At 41.8% G+C, this 21,527-nt stretch overlaps 1 protein-coding gene across 2 annotated transcripts in view; it reads left to right on the forward strand.

Moving 5' to 3' along the window:
• The window catches only part of LOC143766281 (uncharacterized), a 74,743-nt gene that overhangs the window by 43,705 nt on the left and 9,511 nt on the right, over nt 1–21,527 (forward strand). Inside the window, exons 4-8 of one of the 2 annotated variants that reach the window (XM_077253831.1) lie at nt 1,910–2,059; nt 2,189–2,359; nt 2,443–2,566; nt 2,650–2,744; nt 2,933–3,023. In XM_077253831.1, the coding sequence (XP_077109946.1) occupies nt 1,982–2,059; nt 2,189–2,359; nt 2,443–2,566; nt 2,650–2,744; nt 2,933–3,023 (559 nt within the window). In that variant the 5' untranslated portion in view covers nt 1,910–1,981. Of the gene's footprint in view, nt 1–1,538; nt 2,060–2,188; nt 2,360–2,442; nt 2,567–2,649; nt 2,745–2,932; nt 3,024–21,527 lie in introns of those variants that run through there. The other variant, XM_077253829.1, reaches the window with a different exon arrangement.

Genomic DNA, 21,527 nt, shown 5'->3' on the forward strand with positions numbered 1-21,527 from the left:
AGGCCGTGGAAGGCTAACAGTAGTTCCATAAGCCTTCCACTTCCGGATGATGCTCCCAACAGTGGAGACAGGTAGGCCCAACTCCTTGGAAAGGGTTTTGTACCCCTTGCCAGCCTTGTGACCCTCCACGATCTTGTCTCTGATGGCCTTGGAATGCTCCTTTGTCTTTCCCATGTTGACCATGTATGAGTGCTGTTCACAAGTTTGGGGAGGGTCTTAAATAGTCAGAAAAGGCTGGAAAAAGAGATAATTAATCCAAACATGTGAAGCTCATTGTTCTTTGTGCCTGAACTACTTCTTAATACTTTAGGGGAACCAAACAGAATTCTGGTGGGTTGAGGGGTTGAATAATAAATGACCCTCTGAAAAGACTTTTCACAATTTTAAAAAAAAAAATAAACAAAGAAATAACATTCTTTTTTGCTGCAGTGCATTTAACACTTCCAGGCTGATCTACAGTCCAAATGCCACAATGCCAAGTTAATTCCAAATGTGTAAACCTGCTAAATCTGCAGGGGGTTGAATACTACTTGTAGGCACTGTATACTCGTGTGAGTGAGCCCTAAAACTCCTTCATGAGCTGTGGATCTCTGCATCTCCTCCAGCTTGACCACAAGACTTTTGACTGCTTCTCTAATTGGTGCTCTCCTTACATGGGATGTACAGTGAGTATGGAAAGTATTCAGACCATTTAAAATTTTTCACTCTTTGTTTCATTGCAACCATTTGGTAAATTCAAAAAAAGTTCATTTTTTTAAATTAATGTACACTCTGCAGTGCACCCCATCTTGACTGAAAAAATGTAGTAATTTTTACAAATTTAATAAAAGTCCTAAGCATTCAGACCCTTTGCTCAGACACTCGTATTTAAGTCACATGCTGTCCATTTCCTTGTGATCCTCCTTGAGATGGTTCTACTCCTTCATTGGAGTCCAGCTGTGTGTAATTAAACTGATAGGACTTGATTTGGAAAGGCACACACCTGTCTATATAAGACCTCACAGTGCATGTCAGACCAAATGAAAATCATGAGGTCAAAGGAACTGGCCAAGAAGCTCAGAAACAGAATTGTGGCAAGGTACAGATCTGGCCAAGGTTGCCACAGAATTTCTGCAGTACTCAAGGTTCCTAAATGCACAGCGGCCTCCATAATCCTTCAATGGAAGAAGTTTGGGACCACCAGAAGTCTTCCTAGACCTGGCCGACCGGGCAAACTGAGCAATCGTGGGAGAAAAGAAGAACCCCAAGATCACTGTGGCTGAGCTCCAGAGATGCAGTATGGAGATGGGAGAAAGTTCCACAAAGTCAACTATCACTGCAGCCCTCCACCAGTCAGGCCTTTATGGCAGAGTGGCCCAACGGAAGCCCCTAATCAGTGTAAGACATATGAAAGCCCATTATGGTTTTCTAAAAACACATGAAGGACTCCCAGACTATGAGAAATAAGATTCTGTAGTTTACCTAGCAAAATTCTGCTGACAGGATCGCTTTAAGTTTATGAGTGTAACATAAGAAAATGTGAAAAATTGCATGGGGTACAAATGTTTTTTCAAGGCCCTGTATGTACTGCTGCCTTATATATTGCCAAGGGGATAAAAACACAGAGGTTCTTTAGTAGGTCTCCCCAGCGATGCACATTTTTTGTTAGCCCACATTCATTTGAATTACCGAGTTTGGTTTACAAACTGGTCCAGAGCAGAAAATGTATTACTTTTTTTTTTTTTTTTTTTTTTTTTTAGTGAACAGGCATACCTAGAATGACTATGGGCATAAGGATAACTTTTGGACTTTGGTGCCATACATGTCAACATCATTTCTGCTCCCATTGATTGGATATAAAGTCTCCTGTTATTGTGTTACTACATGGGATTCTTTTTGCTGTAACTTATCAGCTCTTCTTCTCATACAGGTCTCTACCATATTGAATCCTCTCAGTGGAGATCTTCTATATAAGAGAATTTTCCTGATTGACCTATCAAGGATGGATATGGACAGAGACAAGATTGTGGAGAGGATATTACACCTCACCCTAGAAATCCTCTTCCGGCTTACTGGAGAGGTGAGAGATTCTGATGACGTCACATTACATCATTCTTATCTATGGGAATAACAGATGGACAGAACTGGAGAGGTGAGGACTCTGGAAATGTCTATAGTGAGATTTATTAATGTGTCTCTCCTTAACCAGAATTATACAGTAGTGAAAAAGACCTGCTGTCAGGATCCTGTGTCTGAGGGATGGGGAAGACCCCTGAGCCCAATCACGGTGCCTCCACCTCACCCCCTGATACATGAGGATATCAATAACCAGAAGATCCTAGAACTCACCTACAAGATGATTGAGCTGCTGACTGGAGAGGTGACACTGCTGGGAATGCTGGGACATTATACAGTAACGCTATGAAGGGATCAGGGGGATGACGGTATCATTGTATTTGTCAGGTTCCTATAAGGTGTCAGGATGTCGCTGTCTATTTCTCCATGGAGGAGTGGGAGTATTTAGAAGGACATAAAGATCTGTACAAGGACGTCATGATGGAGGTTCCCCAGCCCCTCACATCACCAGGTAATAAATGGGAGTAAATACACACGGCCTATAATTATCTGTATGTAAAGAATGAGTTCAGTCCCTGTATGTCTTTCCTCCAGTTCTATCCAGTAAGCGGACAACACCAGAGAGAAGTCTCCTTCATTTGTCACAAGACTGTAAACAAGAAAGTCCCAATGTTCCTCAGGATGATAAGGTAAATGGAGAGAAGGTGTCATGAGATCTCCCCTATGATGTGTAGACGGCTGTGAAGGTCTTGTGCTCAGTCTTGTTTTATCCACCAGTATTATATGTTTTATACTTGTGTAATGAGATCAGTGGAGATGGCAGGATTAGAGCTGATCATAGATGTGACTTCATATGTCTGTGAAATATTTGTTTCAGGGTGAAGATCTGACCCATATTAATACTATAGAGACATATCTGAGGGGTGATGAGCGGTGTAAAGACGACATTCTTTCAGATAACAGGGCAGGTGAGTATTGGGCTATGTTACATAGTTACATAGTTATTAAGGTTGAAGGAAGACTTTAAGTCCATCTAGTTCAACCCATAGCCTAAAATGCCCTAACATGTTGATCCAGGGGAAGGCAAAAAAAACCCATGTGGTAAGAGTAAGCTCCACCATGGGGAAAAAAATTCCTTCCTGACCCCACATACGGCAATCAGACTAGTTCCCTGGATCAACGCCTTATCAAGGAATCTAATATATATACCCTGTAACATTATACTTTTCCAGAAAGGTATCCAGTCCCCTCTTAAATTTAAGTAATGACTCACTCATTACAACATCATACGGCAGAGAGTTCCATAGTCTCACTGCTCTTACAGTAAAGAATCCGCGTCTGTTATTATGCTTAAACCTTTTTTCCTCCAGACGTAGAGGATGCCCCCTTGTCCCTGTCACCGGTCTATGATTAAAAAGATCATCAGAAAGGTCTTTGTACTGTCCCCTCATATATTTATACATTAACAGAAGATCACCCCTTAGCCTTCGTTTTTCCAAACTAAATAGCCCCAAGTGTAATAACCTATCTTGGTATTGCAGACCCCCCAGTCCTCTAATAACCTTGGTCGCTCTTCTCTGCACCCGCTCCAGTTCAGCTATGTCTTTCTTATACACCGGAGACCAGAACTGTGCACAGTATTCTAAGTGTGGTCGAACTAGTGACTTGTATAGAGGTAAAATTATGTTCTCCTCATGAGCATCTATGCCTCTTTTAATGCATCCTATTATTTTATTTGCCTTTGTAGCAGCTGCCTGACACTGGCCACTGAATAAGAGTTTGTCATCCACCCATACACCCAGGTCTTTTTCATTGACGGTTTTGCCCAGAGTTTTAGAATTAAGCACATAGTTATACATCTTATTACTTCTACCCAAGTGCATGACCTTTCATTTATCCCCATTAAAGCTCATTTGCCATTTATCAGCCCAAGCTTCTAGTTTACATAAACCATCCTGTAATATAAAATTGTCCTCCTCTGTATTGATTACCCTGCAGAGTTTAGTGTCATCTGCAAATATTGAAATTCTACTCTGAATGCCCCCTACAAGGTCATTAATAAATATGTTAAAAAGAAGAGGGCCCAATACTGACCCCTGTGGTACCCCACTGCTAACCACGACCCAGTCCGAGTGTGCTCCATTAATAACCACCCTTTGTTTCCTATCCCTGAGCCAGCTCTCAATCCACTTACACATATTTTCCCCTATCCCCATTATTCTCATTTTATGTAACAACCTTTTGTGTGGCACCGTATCAAAAGCTTTTGAAAAGTCCATATACACTATATCCACTGGGCTCCCTTGGTCCAATCCGGAACTTACCTCTTCATAGAAGCTGATCAAATTAGTCTGACATGAGCGGTCCCTATTAAACCCGTGCTGATATTGGGTCATGAGGTTATTCCTCTTCAGATACTCCAGTATAGCATCCCTTAGAATACCCTCCAGGATTTTACCCACAGTAGAGGTTAAGCTTACTGGCCTATAATTACTGAGTTCAGTTTTTGTCCCCTTTTTGAATATTGGCACCACATTTGCTATACGCCAGTCCTGTGGTACAGACCCTGTTATTATGGACTCTTTAAAGATTAAAAATAATGGTCTATCAATGACTGTACTTAATTCCTGCAGTACTCGGGGGTGTATCCCATCCGAGCCCGGAGATTTGTCAATTTTTGTGATTTTTAGACGCCGCTGTACTTCCTGCTGGGTTAAGCAGGTAACATTTAATTGGGAATTTTTATCACTAGTCATATTGGCTGCCATGGGATTTTCTTTTGTAAATACTGATGAAAAAAAGTCATTTAGCATATTGGCTTTTTCCTCATCCTCATCGACCATTTCACCCAGACTATTTTTAAGGGGGCCAACACTATCATTTTTTAGTTTCTTACTATTTATGTAGTTAAAGAATATTTTGGGATTATTTTTACTCTCCCTGGCAATGAGTCTCTCTGTCTCAATCTTTGCTGCCTTGATTTGCTTTTTACAGAATTTATTTAATTTTCTGTATTTATTTAATGCCTCCTCACTACCTACTTCCTTTAATTCTCTAAATGCTTTCATTTAGTCACTTATTGCAACCCTTACAGCTCTATTTAGCCATATTGGTTTCCTCCTATTTCTAGTATGTTTATTCCCATACGGTATATATTGTGTACAGGTCCTATCCAGGATGCTAATAAACGTCTCCCATTTTCTTTGTGTACTTTTATGTCTCAGGATATATGTGCACACGTTGCAGATTTGACTGAGGAATTTTCTGTGCAGGTTCTGCATTTCTTGGCAGAAAACGCAGGTCAGAATCAGCGCCTTTTTTTTTTTTTTTTTTTTGTAAATTCTTTATTTAAAGTAAAGACTGGGAACATTACATACAGTTTATGAAAGAATAAGTAAAAGCGTTACCGATTCAATAATGACAACATGTAAGCCCAGACTGACAACATTGGGAGAAGGAAGGAGAAGAAAAGGTAAAAAGGGGGAGGGAAAGGAAGGGCGAAGGAAAGGGTAAAGGGCCTGGGTGGAAATGACTAGGGGAGGGAAAATTGGGAAAAAGGGGGAAGGGGGAGAACAATTAACATAACAGATCATACACACGTGAACCTGACGTCCAATAATATACAATACAGTAGTATAGCCTCTCAAAAAAGCAAAAACAGCCAAAAAAAGCAAAAAACAGTGCAATTAAGTAGAAACCTTATGGCACCTCGGATCTAAACATTTTCCAGGGGAGCCAATTCGAGGCAAAGTGTTCATGGGCATGCGCTTCCCAGCTTGAGAGTTCCTCTAGCCTATAAATATGGTCAATTTTGTTGAACCATTCTCCTAGTGTAGGAGGATATTCACTCTTCCACCGAGTGGTTATTAAAAGCTTTGCCGCACTAAGCATTAGGGAGAGGAGGTCATGTCTAGATGGTCTGAAGTTATTTGTCGGGCACGAGAGAATAGCCTCAACAGCAACAAGATTAGTTTTAGTAAGTTTTAATTTTTTAAGTGTTGAGTCAACTCCCTCCCAGAACTTTCTAATGATAGGACACTCCCAGAATATGTGTGAGTGGCTTCCCTGGCTAACCCGACACCTCCAGCACAAGTCAGAGTCAGACAAACCAAGATGAAGAAGCCTGACCGGCGTCATGTGCCATCTCGTTAATATCTTATATGAGTTCTCCTGAAGCAGGATGCAACGAGAGAAACCTCGGGCAAACCTCAACATCTTGGAAACCTGGTCATCCGAGAAAGTGAAATTCAACTCAGACTCCCAAGAGTATATGAAAGAGGGTTTAAATGGTAGAGAAGGAGTAATGAGTCGGGAGTACATGCGCGATACGACTTTATATCTGGTTGAACCTGTCGTAAACATAAGGTCCAGCCATGTCCAGGTGGACTTGTGTGGGAACCGTTCTCTAAATTGAATAAGTATACGTTTGATGTGATGTTCTTGTAAAAAATTTCTCGGAGATGTCAGGGCATTGCTAGGCCAAATGTTATTTTTGAGGACTTTACCATCGTAGAAGCTAGAGAGAGATTCCATAGGGAGATTAGACCACAGATTATAAGAGTCCACAAAGTTAGGATCAATTAAATATGGAATGGTTGCGATAGGAGCTAAGGATGATGGGAATGATTCTGGAGACAGATCATTCATAACCGAGCGTCTAATATGTAGGGTTGCTAAAGTTATTTCATCTAGACCTAAAAAAGACGCTGGCTTTGAGCGCGACCACACAAATGGAATTCCCCTCTTGTCCAATAAGGCCGTGTCTACCGTGTCTATTATGTCTTTCTCAAGGCTAACTGCCATTCTCAGCCATCTGCTTAAATGAATGGCCTTGTAATAAACGTGAGGGTCAGGTAATCCCAAACCACCACATGAGGTAGGGTATGACAATAATTTAAAAGGTAGCCTGGCTGGTTTATTTCTCCATATAAATTTGGATATTAAGGTCCTTAAATTTTTAAAGAAAGTGAGGGGAAGACGAATGGGTACCATGTTCATAAGATAGGCTTTAAATACATTAACACGTCATATCCACGATAATGTGGGCAAGTTGTATGATTTCATCTGCGCTTCTGTCTTCTTAAGTAAGGGTGAAAAATTGGAATCGAAAAGGTCTATGGGGTCTCTGGTGATATGGACGCCCAAATATTTAATTGATGATGTGGACCAGGAGAAGGGGGTTAGTTTACGTAAATTTGTTAGCTGGAAGTCCAGTAGGGTGATGTTGAGTGCTTCTGATTTAGTGTTACTAATTTTGAAGTTTGATAATTTGCCAAAATAGTTTAGTATATTGATGATGATGGGGAATGCTTCTAGCGGGTTGGAAATAAGAAAAAGCAGGTCATCCGCAAATGCTAGTGTTTTTAATTCCAGTCTACCTATCTGTAGTCCCTGAACTTGATTATCTTGCCTAATTCTCTGTATTAGCGTTTCTATAATTAATATAAATAAGGATGGGGATAAGGGGCAACCCTGCCTGGTGCCGTTACTAATATTAAAGGCGTCTGACAGAACACCATTCACTCGGACTCTGGCAGTGGGGAGAGAGTAAAGGGACAAGATCGCTGTGATATATTGGGGAGGGAAGCCAAACCTATGTAAAACCCTCTCCATATATCTCCAGCTTACCCTGTCAAACGCCTTCTCGGCGTCAGTAGATAGAAGGGTCAGTGGTAAATTCCTCTTTTTGGCGTACATTATAGATTGAAGGACTTTAGTTGAGTTGTCCCTTCCTTCTCTACCTCGTACAAAACCCGCCTGGTCCGAGCGAATCAATCTGGGGAGTATGTTGCTTAACCTAGTCGCTAAGAGTTTCGCCCATAGCTACGTATCCGTGTTGAGGAGTGATATAGGTCTATACCTAGAACAGGAATTAGGGTCTTTCCCTTCATTTGGTAACACTGTAATAAAGGCTTCTAAGGCTTGTTTTGGGAGTGGTTGCCCTGCTAGGAAAGAATTAAATAATGTTACTATATGGGGTAGAAGGGCTTTTATTAATTTCTTGTAGTAAATGATGGGAAGGCCATCAGGGCCTGGGGCTTTTCCATTAGGGATACTGGAAAGAATCTCCAGTACCTCTTCAGGAGTGATTGGGGCCATTAGAGATGAAGAATCTTCTAGGGACAAGGAGGGGAGTTTCAAGGATGATAGGAAGGTGTCTATTGTTTCCAGAGCTGTACCGGGATCCCCCATGTCTTCAGGTGTATCTAAATTATAAAGATTCTCATAGAAGCGTTTGAATTCATTAGCAATGTCTTTGGTCTCAGAGATAATTTGAACCCTTCAGCTGTGTGATGAAAGTACGTCCCCTACGCTTTCTCAGAAGAGAAGTCATAAGTTTGCTCCCTCTATTGCCGTTAAGGTAAAACTGCTGTTGGCTTCTCATATAAGCCTTAGCTGAATGTATGTTCAAAAGATCTTTCAGTGATCTTCTGAGTGAGACGAGTTCCGTCTGATATTTATCTGTCTGAGAGTCAATCTGGTGTAAAATAGCCATTACCTCTTTGGACCTTTCTTTTTTCAAATATGAGCCCAAGGCTATAAATTCTCCTCTCAATACAGCCTTATGAGTCTCCCAAACGAGAGACATGGGAGTGCCCGGAAGACAGTTCTCCTTGAAAAAAAGATTGATTGAGGTGGAGAACTTAGTCACATAAGAATTAGATCCCAGTAGAGTTTCGTTTAGTGTCCAAGTAAAGGAAGTAAGGGGAAGGGTTTTAATATACATTTCTAAAAGGATCGGGCATGGTCTGAAAGGGATATGACGTCTATTTTTGTGGATTTCACCAACTGGAGGTGACAGGATTGAACTAGAAAATAGTCTAATCTGTGATAATTGTTATGGGGTGGGGAGAAGAAAGTGAAATCTTTATCTGTTGGATGTAACGTTCTCCATGAGTCAATTAAATTTAAAGATTGTAGATTGATATGGAGTTTCCTAAGTGCTTTTTGTGATATAGAAGATTTCCCTGATGAAGAATCTATCAATGGATTGAAAGTGATATTCAAGTCGCCCCCCAGAATTATAATCCCTTCTTTAAATAGTTTAAGGGTGTTCAAAACTTGACACAACCAACCAATTTGGTTCTGATTCGGGGCATAGATGTTGCAAAGGGTGACTTTTGTATTTGCTAATAGACCTTTTAACATTATATATCTTCCATCAGCATCCGACAGGGTGTCTATCAAGGTAAAGGGAACATTTCTTTTGAATGCTATACTAACTCCTCTTGAAGCAGTGGATCCAGTATTATGATACAATGTAGGGAATTGAGTTCTAGACATGTCTGGGGTCCTATCTTTTTTAAAATGAGTTTCTTGGAAAAATGCGATACTAGAATTTTTAGATTGCAGAAATCTCAACAGTTGCCCTCTTTTCCTTGGGGAACGCATGCCCTTCACATTATAGGAAGCCAACACCAGGGTGGCTGTATTTGGAACACTACTGGTCATGAATTATAAAATAAACTAGAGTGACATCTATACACGTGTGATGAGCAAACAATTTAAACATAACAACAGCTAGAACAGCATGGGGGAAAGAGTATAACACAACCAATACAGATCCCGTCTATGGCGGAGGCCGGGGCACGAAACATCCTCCTATAACAGACAGGACAGTCCATTGCAGGCACACAAGCAGCAAACAGTAGATTCATTTTACTTGTTAACAAATTCTATAGTAAATTCTATAGTAAAGGCCATGTGGAGAAAGAGAAAGAAAATAATTCTTTATCGACCAATTATATTTTTGGGATATAACTCCGATCTGAACATAGTAAAGAGATCGGATTTACCCAACAAACCGAAATAAGGAACAGGAGTGATACACAATCCCCTCAAGGAGGGAGTTTCTTCTTAGGTCCAACCTTGTTCTGCTTCGGCGACTTGGCTGGGGACCACTCTCCCTGGTCCAGCAAAGGACGGAGATTGGGGGGGACATCTAGCATCATGTCCATAGGCAGCCAAGAGGGGACAGCAACAGCCTCGATGTTGAATGTGGACCAGACTTTGGTGAGGTCATCTGGATGGCGGATTGTGACTTGCTTTCTTCCTCCATGTATAGCCAAACCGAAGGGGAATAGCCACTTGTAAAGTATCTTATTTGTACGTAGAACATCCAGCAGGGGCTTCAGAGCCCTTCGTTTAGCGAGCGTCGAAGGTGCCAAGTCTTGATACAGTTGAATGGATGATCCTTCATAGGATACATTTTTATTGTCTCTGGAAGCATTTAAAATGGCCGAAGTATCCAAATAGTTCAAAAGACCGCATATCACGTCTCTTGGGGGGTCCGTGAGTTTGGGTTTAGGTCTGAGCGAGCGATGTATCCTCTCAATGACCATTTGATCGCATCGGTCTTGAGGCAATAGAGAAGAAAATATTTCTTTGGCTGACTTTTCAAGTATCTCATTAGAGACACTCAGGGATTCCTTTAATTCTGACATTTTTCCTGCGGCTCCTGTTTTCCTGGTCCTCTATATTCTGAGCCACCATGTTTAGTTGAGACTTGTGAAAGTCCAAGTGATCTTTAATTTTATTAGAATTACTTATGAGAGAGGACTGAGTGGCTTCTAGGGATTCTACCCTATTGCCAATTTGTTGAATATCTTGTCGTAGACCTGAGACTTCCACAATTAGAGGTTTCATTGCTTGAATTAGGGCTTTTTTAAGGAAGGATTTTGAGATACCTCCAGAGTCTATTTGTGTAGGGTCACTTCCTGAAGCTTCCTCGCTGGAATCTAAGTCATCTGCAGGGTCGACTATTTTCGTGTTAGAGTGGGAAATCCTGCGGGCAGATCGGGCTGCCGAAGGTTTATGTTTCAAATATTTCTCCATGGCACTTTGTTTGTCTTGTTGTGAAACAGATAGAGAAGATTTCCGGCGCTCTTTATTAATTTTGACCATTCTATCTAAATATAGCGCTTGCTCTCAAGAATACCGCCTGTGCGCCAGCAACACTTTTAGTTCTTCATATCTATATTTACAGTTGAAAGAAGCTAAACATTGGCGCCATTTGAGTAGGGGAGATTAATAACACCAAAAAATTCTATGATGGCCAGTTAAAGAGAAAAGATGTAGGTCTCTTATGCTGCCACTAGATGGCAGAGTAGCACCACAGAATAGTCTCTTTATTGCTGATTATTAGAGGCTGTGCTCCTAGAAGAGATTTTTTAGCACTGACAGGTGTCGAAGGTGTCGCTTCTACCTTAGGTTAAGGTAGCAAGGTAGCATTATACAGCCGTGCAGAGATTAAAAAAAAAAAAATGAAAGAGAGAAAAGAAAATAGAAAAAACTAAAAAAAAAAAAAAATTAAAAGGGACTTGCACGTGTAGGTGCTAAGCTGAGGACAGTATATAAGTCAGGCAATGAACATCGTATAAGATGCTAAATTTAGTTTGGAGCAACAGAAGGCAGGCATTCCGTGGGAGGTATCAGCACACACTTATGGAGCTGGAGCAGGGTTTGTTCAGGAGGGTCCAAGATGGCGGCGTGTGGCGGGAAAAGAGGTGGCAGAGAAGAAGGTGCTCCACCTCCTCGTCGGGCTGCCGGTCGTTAGGGTCTGGCACCAGACCTGGGAGGGCTGTGCACACCGCAACAGCAAGACCTCCGCTCCTGTCTGAAGTGGTTGTCATGAACCGCGGAAGCCCCCGGCACAGGGGGACCGTGGCAGCAAGCAGGGGAGACCGCAGGTGAGACCGCGAGGAGCTCCGGCGGGCGTACCTGCGAGACCAGCGCCGGAATGAGCGCAATACCTCCAGACGCAGCTTGTCCAGGCCAGGGAGGATGAAGCGGCGGCGGCACCTTAAGGTATGTTCTCTGCGTAGCCGTTCCACTCGCCTCGCAGCAGCAGCAAGATGGCGCCTCCCTGTCCCGTCTTCTCCCTCACCAGGCGGGCACCGTAAAAGGCAGCACCCCGGGCACGGCTTCACAACCGGGTGGGTCCTCGGTCTCCAGCGACGTGGGGGGGGATCCCCTTTGCGAGACGCTTGGCACAATCCCGGCTCCAATCTCAGCAGCAGCGGGTGGGTGAGGAGTGCTTTCAGCGGCGCCAGGGCCCTCCGTGGGTGTCGGGGCTCCCCCGCGATCCCAGCACGGAACCGCAGTCCAGAAGGCCCAGAATCACTCTCTGAGTGAGAATTTGGCTAAATATGTCTTCCCAGATGTTGGATGGGCTGTATAAGTCTCTAATTTAGTTGGATTAAGGTGGTCAGCAGAGGAGCCTCAAGAAAGCACGTCTTGCTCCCTCAGCTGCTGGCCACGCCCCCCGAATCAGCGCCTTTTTTTTGGTATGTGCACACGTTGCAGATTTTTGTGCAGCTTTCTTCCTTTTTTTACCCCTGCAGATTTCTGCAGGAATGGGTGCAGAAACGCAGAAGATCTGCACAAAAAATTGACATGGTCCTTTTTTGAATCTGCTGCGTTTTCGATGCAGATTTTTCCGCACCATCAGCACAGCATTTTTTTTTTTTTTGCCATTGATTTACATTGTACTGTAAGTCACTTGCGGATCTGCAGCGTTTTTGCGCAGAAAAAAAAGCTGCTGATCTGCAGGAAATCTGCAACGTGTGCACATATTCTTAGCCTGTGTATTTTATTTATTCACTGGTTGGAACTTACAGTATATGTGTTTGATTCTGTTGAATTTGTACTTTGTTCTGCATCGCTATGTATAACAAATGAAAAGCAATACCTTATTTTAGCCATGAGTAATTACATTTCTGGGGGGCATCTGTTTAATGTCTTCCTAAATTTTTATCTGTGCTGGGTAGGCAAGTGAATGAAGTTGGGAGCTTTGAAGAAGCATTGATTCCTTTTAACCATCCAAAAATTATCCTCTTTTGTGAGTTTTTTTTGTTAGATGTACCCTGTACAGGGGAGGGTTCCATCTCTGGGGCAGCACAGTATAAAACACAATAGACAGGCGAAAGATTCCTGCCTATTTAAGCGCATTAGCAGCAGCAGTAGTACAGTTTGAAATATAACGGACAGGCAGGAGATGTCTTTAGCACTGGCTGTGTATTCAGTACAGTTTGGATCATGATGAACCGGCAGGTAGTGGCATCATTGTCTTGTTGATAAAGAGTCAGTCATCCCTGTCCCCAGTGGTAGATCTAATCTTTGGAGATAGCTGTGTTAATCATGTGTCCTAGCCATGCTTGGTTACCTTCCCATTGTTGTGCTCCGCGTCGAGTTTGACAAGTAGCCTGGTGCATCTCTGTGACATCATCTTCCTTGGCCAAGTAGAGATTCACCCTTGTCTTAGTGTTGAGACGTCAGAGTTCAGAAAGCTCCAATAATTCTTTTACTTTGTACTGTCAGTCCTGTTGGTTAATTCTCTGCTACCCAGATTCTGAACTACCCCATCGGTTGCAATCAGCCTAAGGCTAGGTTCACATTGCGTTGGTGCAGTCCATTCAACGCATGCCTTTTAAAGATCGTGTTATGCTATCGCGATAGTGTAGGTGAAGCATCTGCGCTATCGGTGACGGACCCGGAAGCCTGCGTCCGAGGGTCCGTCACAGAATAACGGCACATCGCTAACGCATGCCGATTATGACAAGCGTTAGCAATGCGCTACATAGTGGCAGTCAATGGGTGCGCTAACGCACCCGTTACATAGCGTTAGTGCCGCTGTGTAACGGATGCCGTCAGCGCATTGCCATTGACGCAATGTGAACCCAGCCACACAAACTGGTAGTGGATTGTTCAGATTGTGCAGTTATTTTTCAACTCTCCTTTTATTCCTGCAGCCGCTCAGTCCTGGCAGTTAACCTTCTACTAGTCACCAGGATTATCGCACTGGTTGCATTAAGCATATGAACTGTCATTGTTCATATTGTGCCCTTATCCTTGCAAAATGCTGGAGATTCTTCTGCCTCCCTGTGTGCTACTTTGAACTAGTCGTTTCCCTCTGTTCTTTCCCTATGGTCTACCTTGTGCCCTCCAGCCGACTGTGCCCAACTTGACCTGCAACTTCATGAATCTACGTCAGTAACTGAGTGGAATAAACTGTAGGTGTGAGAACATACAGTAGATGTACCGTATGCTGGATTCAGTGTAACAAATGTAAGAGAAAAAAACAACTGACCATTTTAATTTTTCTCTATCATGCGTAGGTTGTCAACCAATTTTATTCAGTAATAATACTTTAAGATTCGATCAAACATTTTCCAGTATATAAAGAGTAAAATATTACGAAGAAACAAACACACAGACTCCAACAGGAGGAAAAAGGGGAGGGATATGATATAGAATGTTTGGACCTATTAATGTCCATCTCATAGCGATCATATATTTAACATGGCCCAAAAGAAATCCCAAGGAGACCAAATAGGGTTAAATGTCTCTAGAGTATTGTCCTTAATAGCTGCCCTGTACTCAAAATTCCTGATATCCTTGATGCTAAAATATAGAATATAGATCTAGTTGGAAAAGTGGAGAGGTTTCCTTCCAGTTGTAAGCAATCAAGCAGTGTGCTGCTGTCAGCATGTGTAAATCTAATGGATCTTGTAGCTCTGGACCCAGGGAAAAAAATTCTAAGTGCGGTGAAATTGCAAAAAAGTGCAATCCCACACTTGTTTTTTGTTTGGCTTTTTTGCTAGGTTCACTAATATCTAAAACCTGCCATTTTGATTCTCCAGGTCATTACGAGTTCATACATAAAAAGAAGTCTAGCACTCAACTTCAGTAAACGTGAACAACATTTTATTTGTAGCACTCGAAACGTTTCAGTCCTTTCTGGACTTTCATCAGTCACGTGCCAGTGTGGGCCAGTGGGGCCAGGCAAAGATAGAGCGGGGAGATGAGGGCTCTAAGCCAAGATATAAAAAAAGGAAGCTCAATATGGCACTGATGAGGAGAGTAGTAGAAACTTAGGTGAGGTATGCTCGTGGTGGATGATACTCCGCCAGGTGGAACGTAACACCTGAGAGCCGAATAGTGCCGGTGAGGGAGAGAAGGGTATAACCTCCAGAAACGGCATCCACCGCGGTCGGACCGGAAGGACCATATTAACATACAGCGCGGGAAGAATAAAAAAGGTATTTATGGATCATACGTGGTGAGTCAAGGGGTATCAAAAGTACATGTGTAATGCATAGGTGACACTAAATTGAATGATATTTTTACCTGGTAGCCCAAAAAAGTGGTGACAGACTCCCTTTAATAGAAAGATCTGAGGATCTAGAGGGATATCTACTCCAAAAACTTGCTTAGTGAGGAGTTGGACTTTCATTCAAAACGGTTTAATCAGCGGGCAGTCCCAAAAAATAGAACCCCTAGGTAGGGTGCACAGCCAGCAAAGGGGAGAAATACTGTAGATGAGTCCCTTTTATGTAAAAAAATCAGTCATGTGGTTCCATAATTTTGTACTGGTTTCTTTGTATGAAATACAAGATACAGCCTTGGCTACTCTGGTCCAAACATTCCTTCACACTACCACGGTCAGTGTTTTACCCAGATATTCCTCCCACTTGAGCATATAAGAGTGTCTCGTTAGGGAATCTTGGTCTAGAGCCTGTAGAATATTGTAGATACTAGATATTAAATCTCTTGTTGTTGAACTATTCTTCCACAGTCTCTCGAAGGAAGTAGGAATGGAGATCTATATACCGTGGAATATTGATGAGGCAAAGTACCTGATCTTAATGTATTGAAATAATGTAAGAGAATGGAGAGAGAACTTTGTTTTCAGCTCATCAGAGGAATGTAAAATTCTCATCTTATAGTTGATTATGTTGGCGAAGTTAAACAAGAAAGATTGAGTTCATATCCCTGTCATTGAGTGGCTTAGACTTTCATTTCAAAAATTTGATGGAAAAGGATTAAGTAAGAGTGGAGTTTGTTGATGTCAGATTGATTGGGGTATTTTTAGAGCAGATCCTCCATATGTTTCTGGTATGCATCATTGGACCCAATAGGTCTATAGAAGGAGGATTGCAAGCCCCATTCCAGATCAGGGAGTTGGGGTGAGCTGGGCTAACCATAACTTTCCAATCTCCATCCATTTTGTATAGGCAGGTTTAGAAGACCACGATGGGACCGTGCATAGGTGCGATGCCCAATAATAATGAACAAAGTTAGGTGCCGCTAGGCCTCCCATCTTTTTTCAGTCAAGATTACCGACTTTGGAACTCTATGACGTCTTCCTGCCCATATTAAATTTAAAGTGACTGCTTGAAAATCACGTAAATCTCTGAGTGGGACCGATATGGGTAAAGTCTCAAAAAGATATAAACGTTTTGGTAGAATAGTCATTTTTATTGCTGAAATGCATCCAAATAGTGAGAGAGGGAGTGATATCCATTTCTTGCCTAAGGATCGCATTTCTCCATATGGTAGAGAGACATTGTTCTCGCATAGAGTGGGTGGAACTCATCCTGATGTAGAAATAGCAAAACTTTTCTGTAAGGAATATACAATACATTTTATGTAGATTAACCCCTTAAGGATCAAGCCACTTTGTATGTTAATGACCAAGCTTCATTTTCCAAATCTGACCAGTGTCACTTTATGAGCTAATAACTCTGGAACGCTTTAACATATGCCAGTGATTGTTTTTCCATGACATATTTTACTTTATGTTGATGATTTGCATTTCATTTATGAAAATATCGAAAATTTGACAAAAAATGTAAAAGTTCACAATTTTCATTTTTTTTATGCCCTTAAATCAGATAGCTATAGCAGGAAAAATAATAAATAACATTTCCCATATGTCTACTTTACATCTGCATCATTGTTTAAACATATTTTCTTTTGTTAAAAGTGTATCAGCAATTTCTAATTTTTCAAACAATTTACAAAACCATTTTATAGGGACCGTGTCACATTTGGCCTATATGACTGGAAATTCCCAAAAGTGACACCATTATAAAAACTGCACTCCTCAAGTCCTCAAAACCACATTCAAGAAGTTTTGTAACCCTTCTGGTTATTCACAGAAGCTAAAGCAATGTGGAAGGAAAAATTAACATTGTAATTTTTTTCACAAATAATGTTACTTTGGTCCAAATTTTTTTATTTTCACAAGGATGGCAAAAGAAAGTACACTGATACCCCATATGTTAAGGAAAATATTTGAGCACACAGCAAGGCTTTGAAGGGAAGGATCACTGGCTTTTTGAACACAAAAATGGCTTGAATCAAGAGTGCACTCCATGTTGCTATTGGAGAGCCCCTGATGTGCCTAAACAATGGAAACCCCCCACAAGTGACCACATTTGGAAACTACACCCCTCAAGGAACTTATCTAGATGTGTATTGAGCACCTTGAACCCAGAGGTGCTTCATAGAAACCGTTGAGCTGTGTAAATGAAAAAATACATTTTTCATGCAAAAATGTTGCTTCAGCCCCAAATTTTTCATTTTCGCAAGGGTAACAGGAGAAAAGTGACCATAAAATTTGTTGCGTGATTTGTCCTGAGTATGCAGATACCCCATATGTGGTGGAAAACTTATGTTTGGGTGCACTGCAGGGGTCGTAAAGTAAGGAGAGCTATTTGACTTTTGGAGTGCAAAATTGTTTGGAATAGATAGCGGACGTCTGGAGAGCCGCTGATGTTCCTAAACAGTGGAAACCCCCCACAAGTGACCACATTTTGGAAACTACACCCCAGAAGGTACAGGTGTGGTGAGCATCTTGAACTCACAGGTCCTTACAGAATTTTTAAACATTGAACCTGGAAAATAAAAAATTACAATTTTAGTCCACATTTTTCATTTTCACCGAGTACAGCAGTTCCCGATATGTGGTCAAAAACTACTTTTTAGGTGGAAAACTCCAGTGGAAGCTCCAAAGGAATGGAGCGCCAAATCAGAGTGCAAATATGCCTGGAATGGTTTGTAAATGCCATGTCACATTGGCAGAGTTGTCAGTATAGAAGTACCCCCATAAATTACCCCATTTTAGAAACAACACCTCTTAATGAAATCATCTAGGGATGCAGTGATCATATTGACATTAAAAAATGTTATACCATTGTGCGGAGAAGAAAATAAATTTTTTTACCACTATAATGTTGCTTTAGTCCCAGATTTTACATTTTCACAAGGAGAAATAGGTTACACAATTTCTCATGAACAAGGCAATACTTGTTATGCGGTTGTACAGTACTGCAGAGCTACACGGCGAGAATCAGGTAGGAAGGAGCAATGTTTGACTCTTGGAGAACAGAATCCCCCCCTCAAGTGACCCCATTTTGGAAATTGCACCCCTCTGGGAATTGATCTACAGGTGTAGTGATGATCTTGATTCGATTAGTGTTTTCCAGAAATGAACAGCAATGGAGTTTGCTAAGTAAAAATGTGAATATGCCATTGTAGTGCCCAGCTCATGCTTCTGGAGACACGCACCTCATAAATGAAGTGGGCTCTCCACGCTATAGAAATGCCAAACATGTGGACACTAACTGCGGATTAGGCACACTATGGGGCTCAAGCGGAGGGGGACATTTGTATATGGGAGAGCAGATTTCTCTGGATTTCGTTTGGTGAGAGCCGTCACATTTGCAGAGCCTTTGTGCTACCAGGAATGTGGAAGTCCCCTATATTTCTGTTAATGGATGACAAACCTGAGTGGACACTTGTTTTTTTTGTGGGTTGAATAGAAGCTTTTCTTGGTGGCATTTTGAGGAACAGAACATTTTGGATCACATTTATTCTGCACTTTAGTTTCCATCTATATCTTACAAAATATGTGATTTGGATGAAACCCCACAAGGGATCCTTTCACTATAATGAGGCAGCAGAGTTACACTGGACTCCTCCTGGCCTCTGTTCAGCTGTGTCCTTTTCAGAGGTGCGCAAAACTGTGGCCAGCCGCACTTTTATGTTCAATTTGTTTCTATTAATTTTGAATATACAAAAAAGTAACATATGACCAAATATATTATGATCAAATAAGTCATGCAGGACTTTAACAAAATTTGTAATGATAACAATATTCACACTGAAATATAAACAGGTCGCTCAACATTGCAGCTACAAAAAAGAAACTACCTAAATTTTAATATCCGCAAATGAAAAATTATTTTGATAATTCCAACATAGAGGCTAGAAGGAGAAATAAAGAAAGGAAAAAAAAATACCGTAGTTTTCGGCGTATAAGACGACTGGGCATATGAGACGACCCCTAACTTTTCGGGGGTCATCTTATACACCGGGTGTCGTCTTATACGGCGTGTGCAGGGAGCGGTCCCAGATGGTTCCCAGGGTCTGGAGGAGAGGAGACTCTCCTTCAGGCCCTGGGATCTATATTCGTGTAAAAAAAAGAATAAAATTAAAAAATATGGATATACTTACCTTCCGACGGCCCCTGGAGTTCTCCCGGTTCTCTCCCTGGTAACGGAAGCAGCTGCATGCACCACTGAGAACCGGGAGAACTCCGGGGGCTGTCAGATGGTAAGTTTATTCATATTTTTTATTCTTCTTCTTTTTTTTTTTTACACGAATATGGATCCCAGGGTCTGGGAACCATCCAGGACTGCTCCCTGCACCATATGCGGCGACCTCAGAGCTCCGCACAAGCCGTACCCAGCATATAAGACGAGCCCCGACTTTTGAGAAGATTTTAATGGGTTAAAAAAGTCATCTTATACGCCGGAAAATACGGTAAATGAAAAAATTTAGGGAGAGTGGGAGGATTAGGAGGGAGAAGAGTGATGAAAGAAGGGGGGGTAACAGGGAGAAGGGGTATGGAAAAAGGGAGTGAGGGAAAGATGAGGGAGATGAGGTGACAATCTTGAGGTAAGCACCACAGCACCAACCCAGAAACATTTCACGAGAGAACGACCCATCTATTGGAATAGTTTATTAAAATCCATTGAGTCCTGAAACAGGATCCAGTCGCTCCACAATTTCCTAAATTCATCACCGCGCCCAGAGCTTTCTGCTGTGAGTTCGTCCGTCCTACAAATATTAACCATCTTGGCAAACCATTCCGACATTAGGGGAGTATCGGTTGTTTTCCAGTGTTTTGGAATCACTGACTGTGTTGCAGTTAATTAAAATTGGAGACTATCTTTGTTTTGATAACCAATTGAGGAGGGAAAATAGAAAGAGCAATCTTAGGGCTGAACTCCAAACTTCTACCCATCTCCAAAGAGTAATTTGAAAAAAGCTTTTCCCAGAATGGCTTAATTCTACTGCAATCCCACGATATGTGTATCATATTACCTCTGTCTCTTCCACATCTCCAACATGTGTCAGGGGCAGATGGAAAAATAGCATGCAATTTTGAGGGATAATGATACCATCTGGTGGTAATGTTCTAGTTTTTTTTTTTTTTCTGGACAGGGCAAATGATTGATATTTTGTGTAAATGGAAATCCTTTCTCCCACTCTGACTGAGATAAAGATTCCCCAAGCTCCCGTTTCCATGCCAACTGATAGCCCATTCCCCCCCCCCGCATCCCTCTCTGATTTGGTAGTTGAATATAACCAAAATCACATGCTTAGGCAGAGATTCCTGTAAAAAATAATTTTTCGAAAGGGGAAGGTGTGAAATGGCATAAGCAGTCTAGACCCTTAGAAGATATGAGATTGCAATTGTAGATATTTAAACAAAGAAAGAACTTTGGATGGGTACTGAGCCTGCAGAGAATTGAATGCGGGCAACTTACCATCAATAAGAACATGATGTATACGGGTGTCCTCCACGGCCTTTCAACCAAGAAAAGTCTCTCTCAAATAACCCGGGAAAAATGACGGAGTAAAAAAAGTGATTTAAGAGGACTGATACTCCCAGAGGGAACTTTTCTCTTACAGAAAGTGTGCCATATTTTGAGTGTCTCTACTGTTAAATTATTTAAGCAACCCAGCCTGGAAGCCTCTGTCCACGGGTGTCGTAACATGAAAACCATAGCCTAAAAACTAAACTTTATTTAAACCTTTAACATATTAACACAGACAAATTTATCAAAAGACTGCAACCAGCCGATCCAATATTGGTGGATAATAACAATAGGCCCTATTAGTCCCTGTTACTCAAGAAACGCTTCTGCAGGCAGATGCCAGCTATCACCAAGCTGCTACTGCGTAGGCGGCGCCATCTCGGAGGAGGATTTTTTTCTTCTTTTCCAGTAAGATGGCGCCGCCAGCGCATGCGCAGTAGCAGATATCGGATCACAGGAGCAGACACCCATAGCAACTACTGCGCAGGCGCAGTGGGCGCCATTTTCAAATTGATTTTTCTTTTTCCTCTAGCTGAATAACCTGAAAAAAAAAATGTATTATTGGCACACAAAACATGCAATTTTGCCTGCAGAAGCATTTTTTGTCTCTTTCTTCGGTATGTTAGGTATTCATTATGTAAACTAGGGGCAGGTCAGTGAGGGATCAGTGACCTGTCAGCAGTCTGCATTATGAATATATAATCAGAGCACCATATACCCCAACCCCCGCCTTAGGGCACGAAAATTTCGTTAACCACAAACTGAAAATAGAAATTAAAGAACAACCACAAGACGGATTTC

The sequence above is a fragment of the Ranitomeya variabilis genome, chromosome 4 (genome assembly GCF_051348905.1).
Source record: "Ranitomeya variabilis isolate aRanVar5 chromosome 4, aRanVar5.hap1, whole genome shotgun sequence".
Lineage (NCBI taxonomy): Eukaryota > Metazoa > Chordata > Amphibia > Anura > Dendrobatidae > Ranitomeya > Ranitomeya variabilis.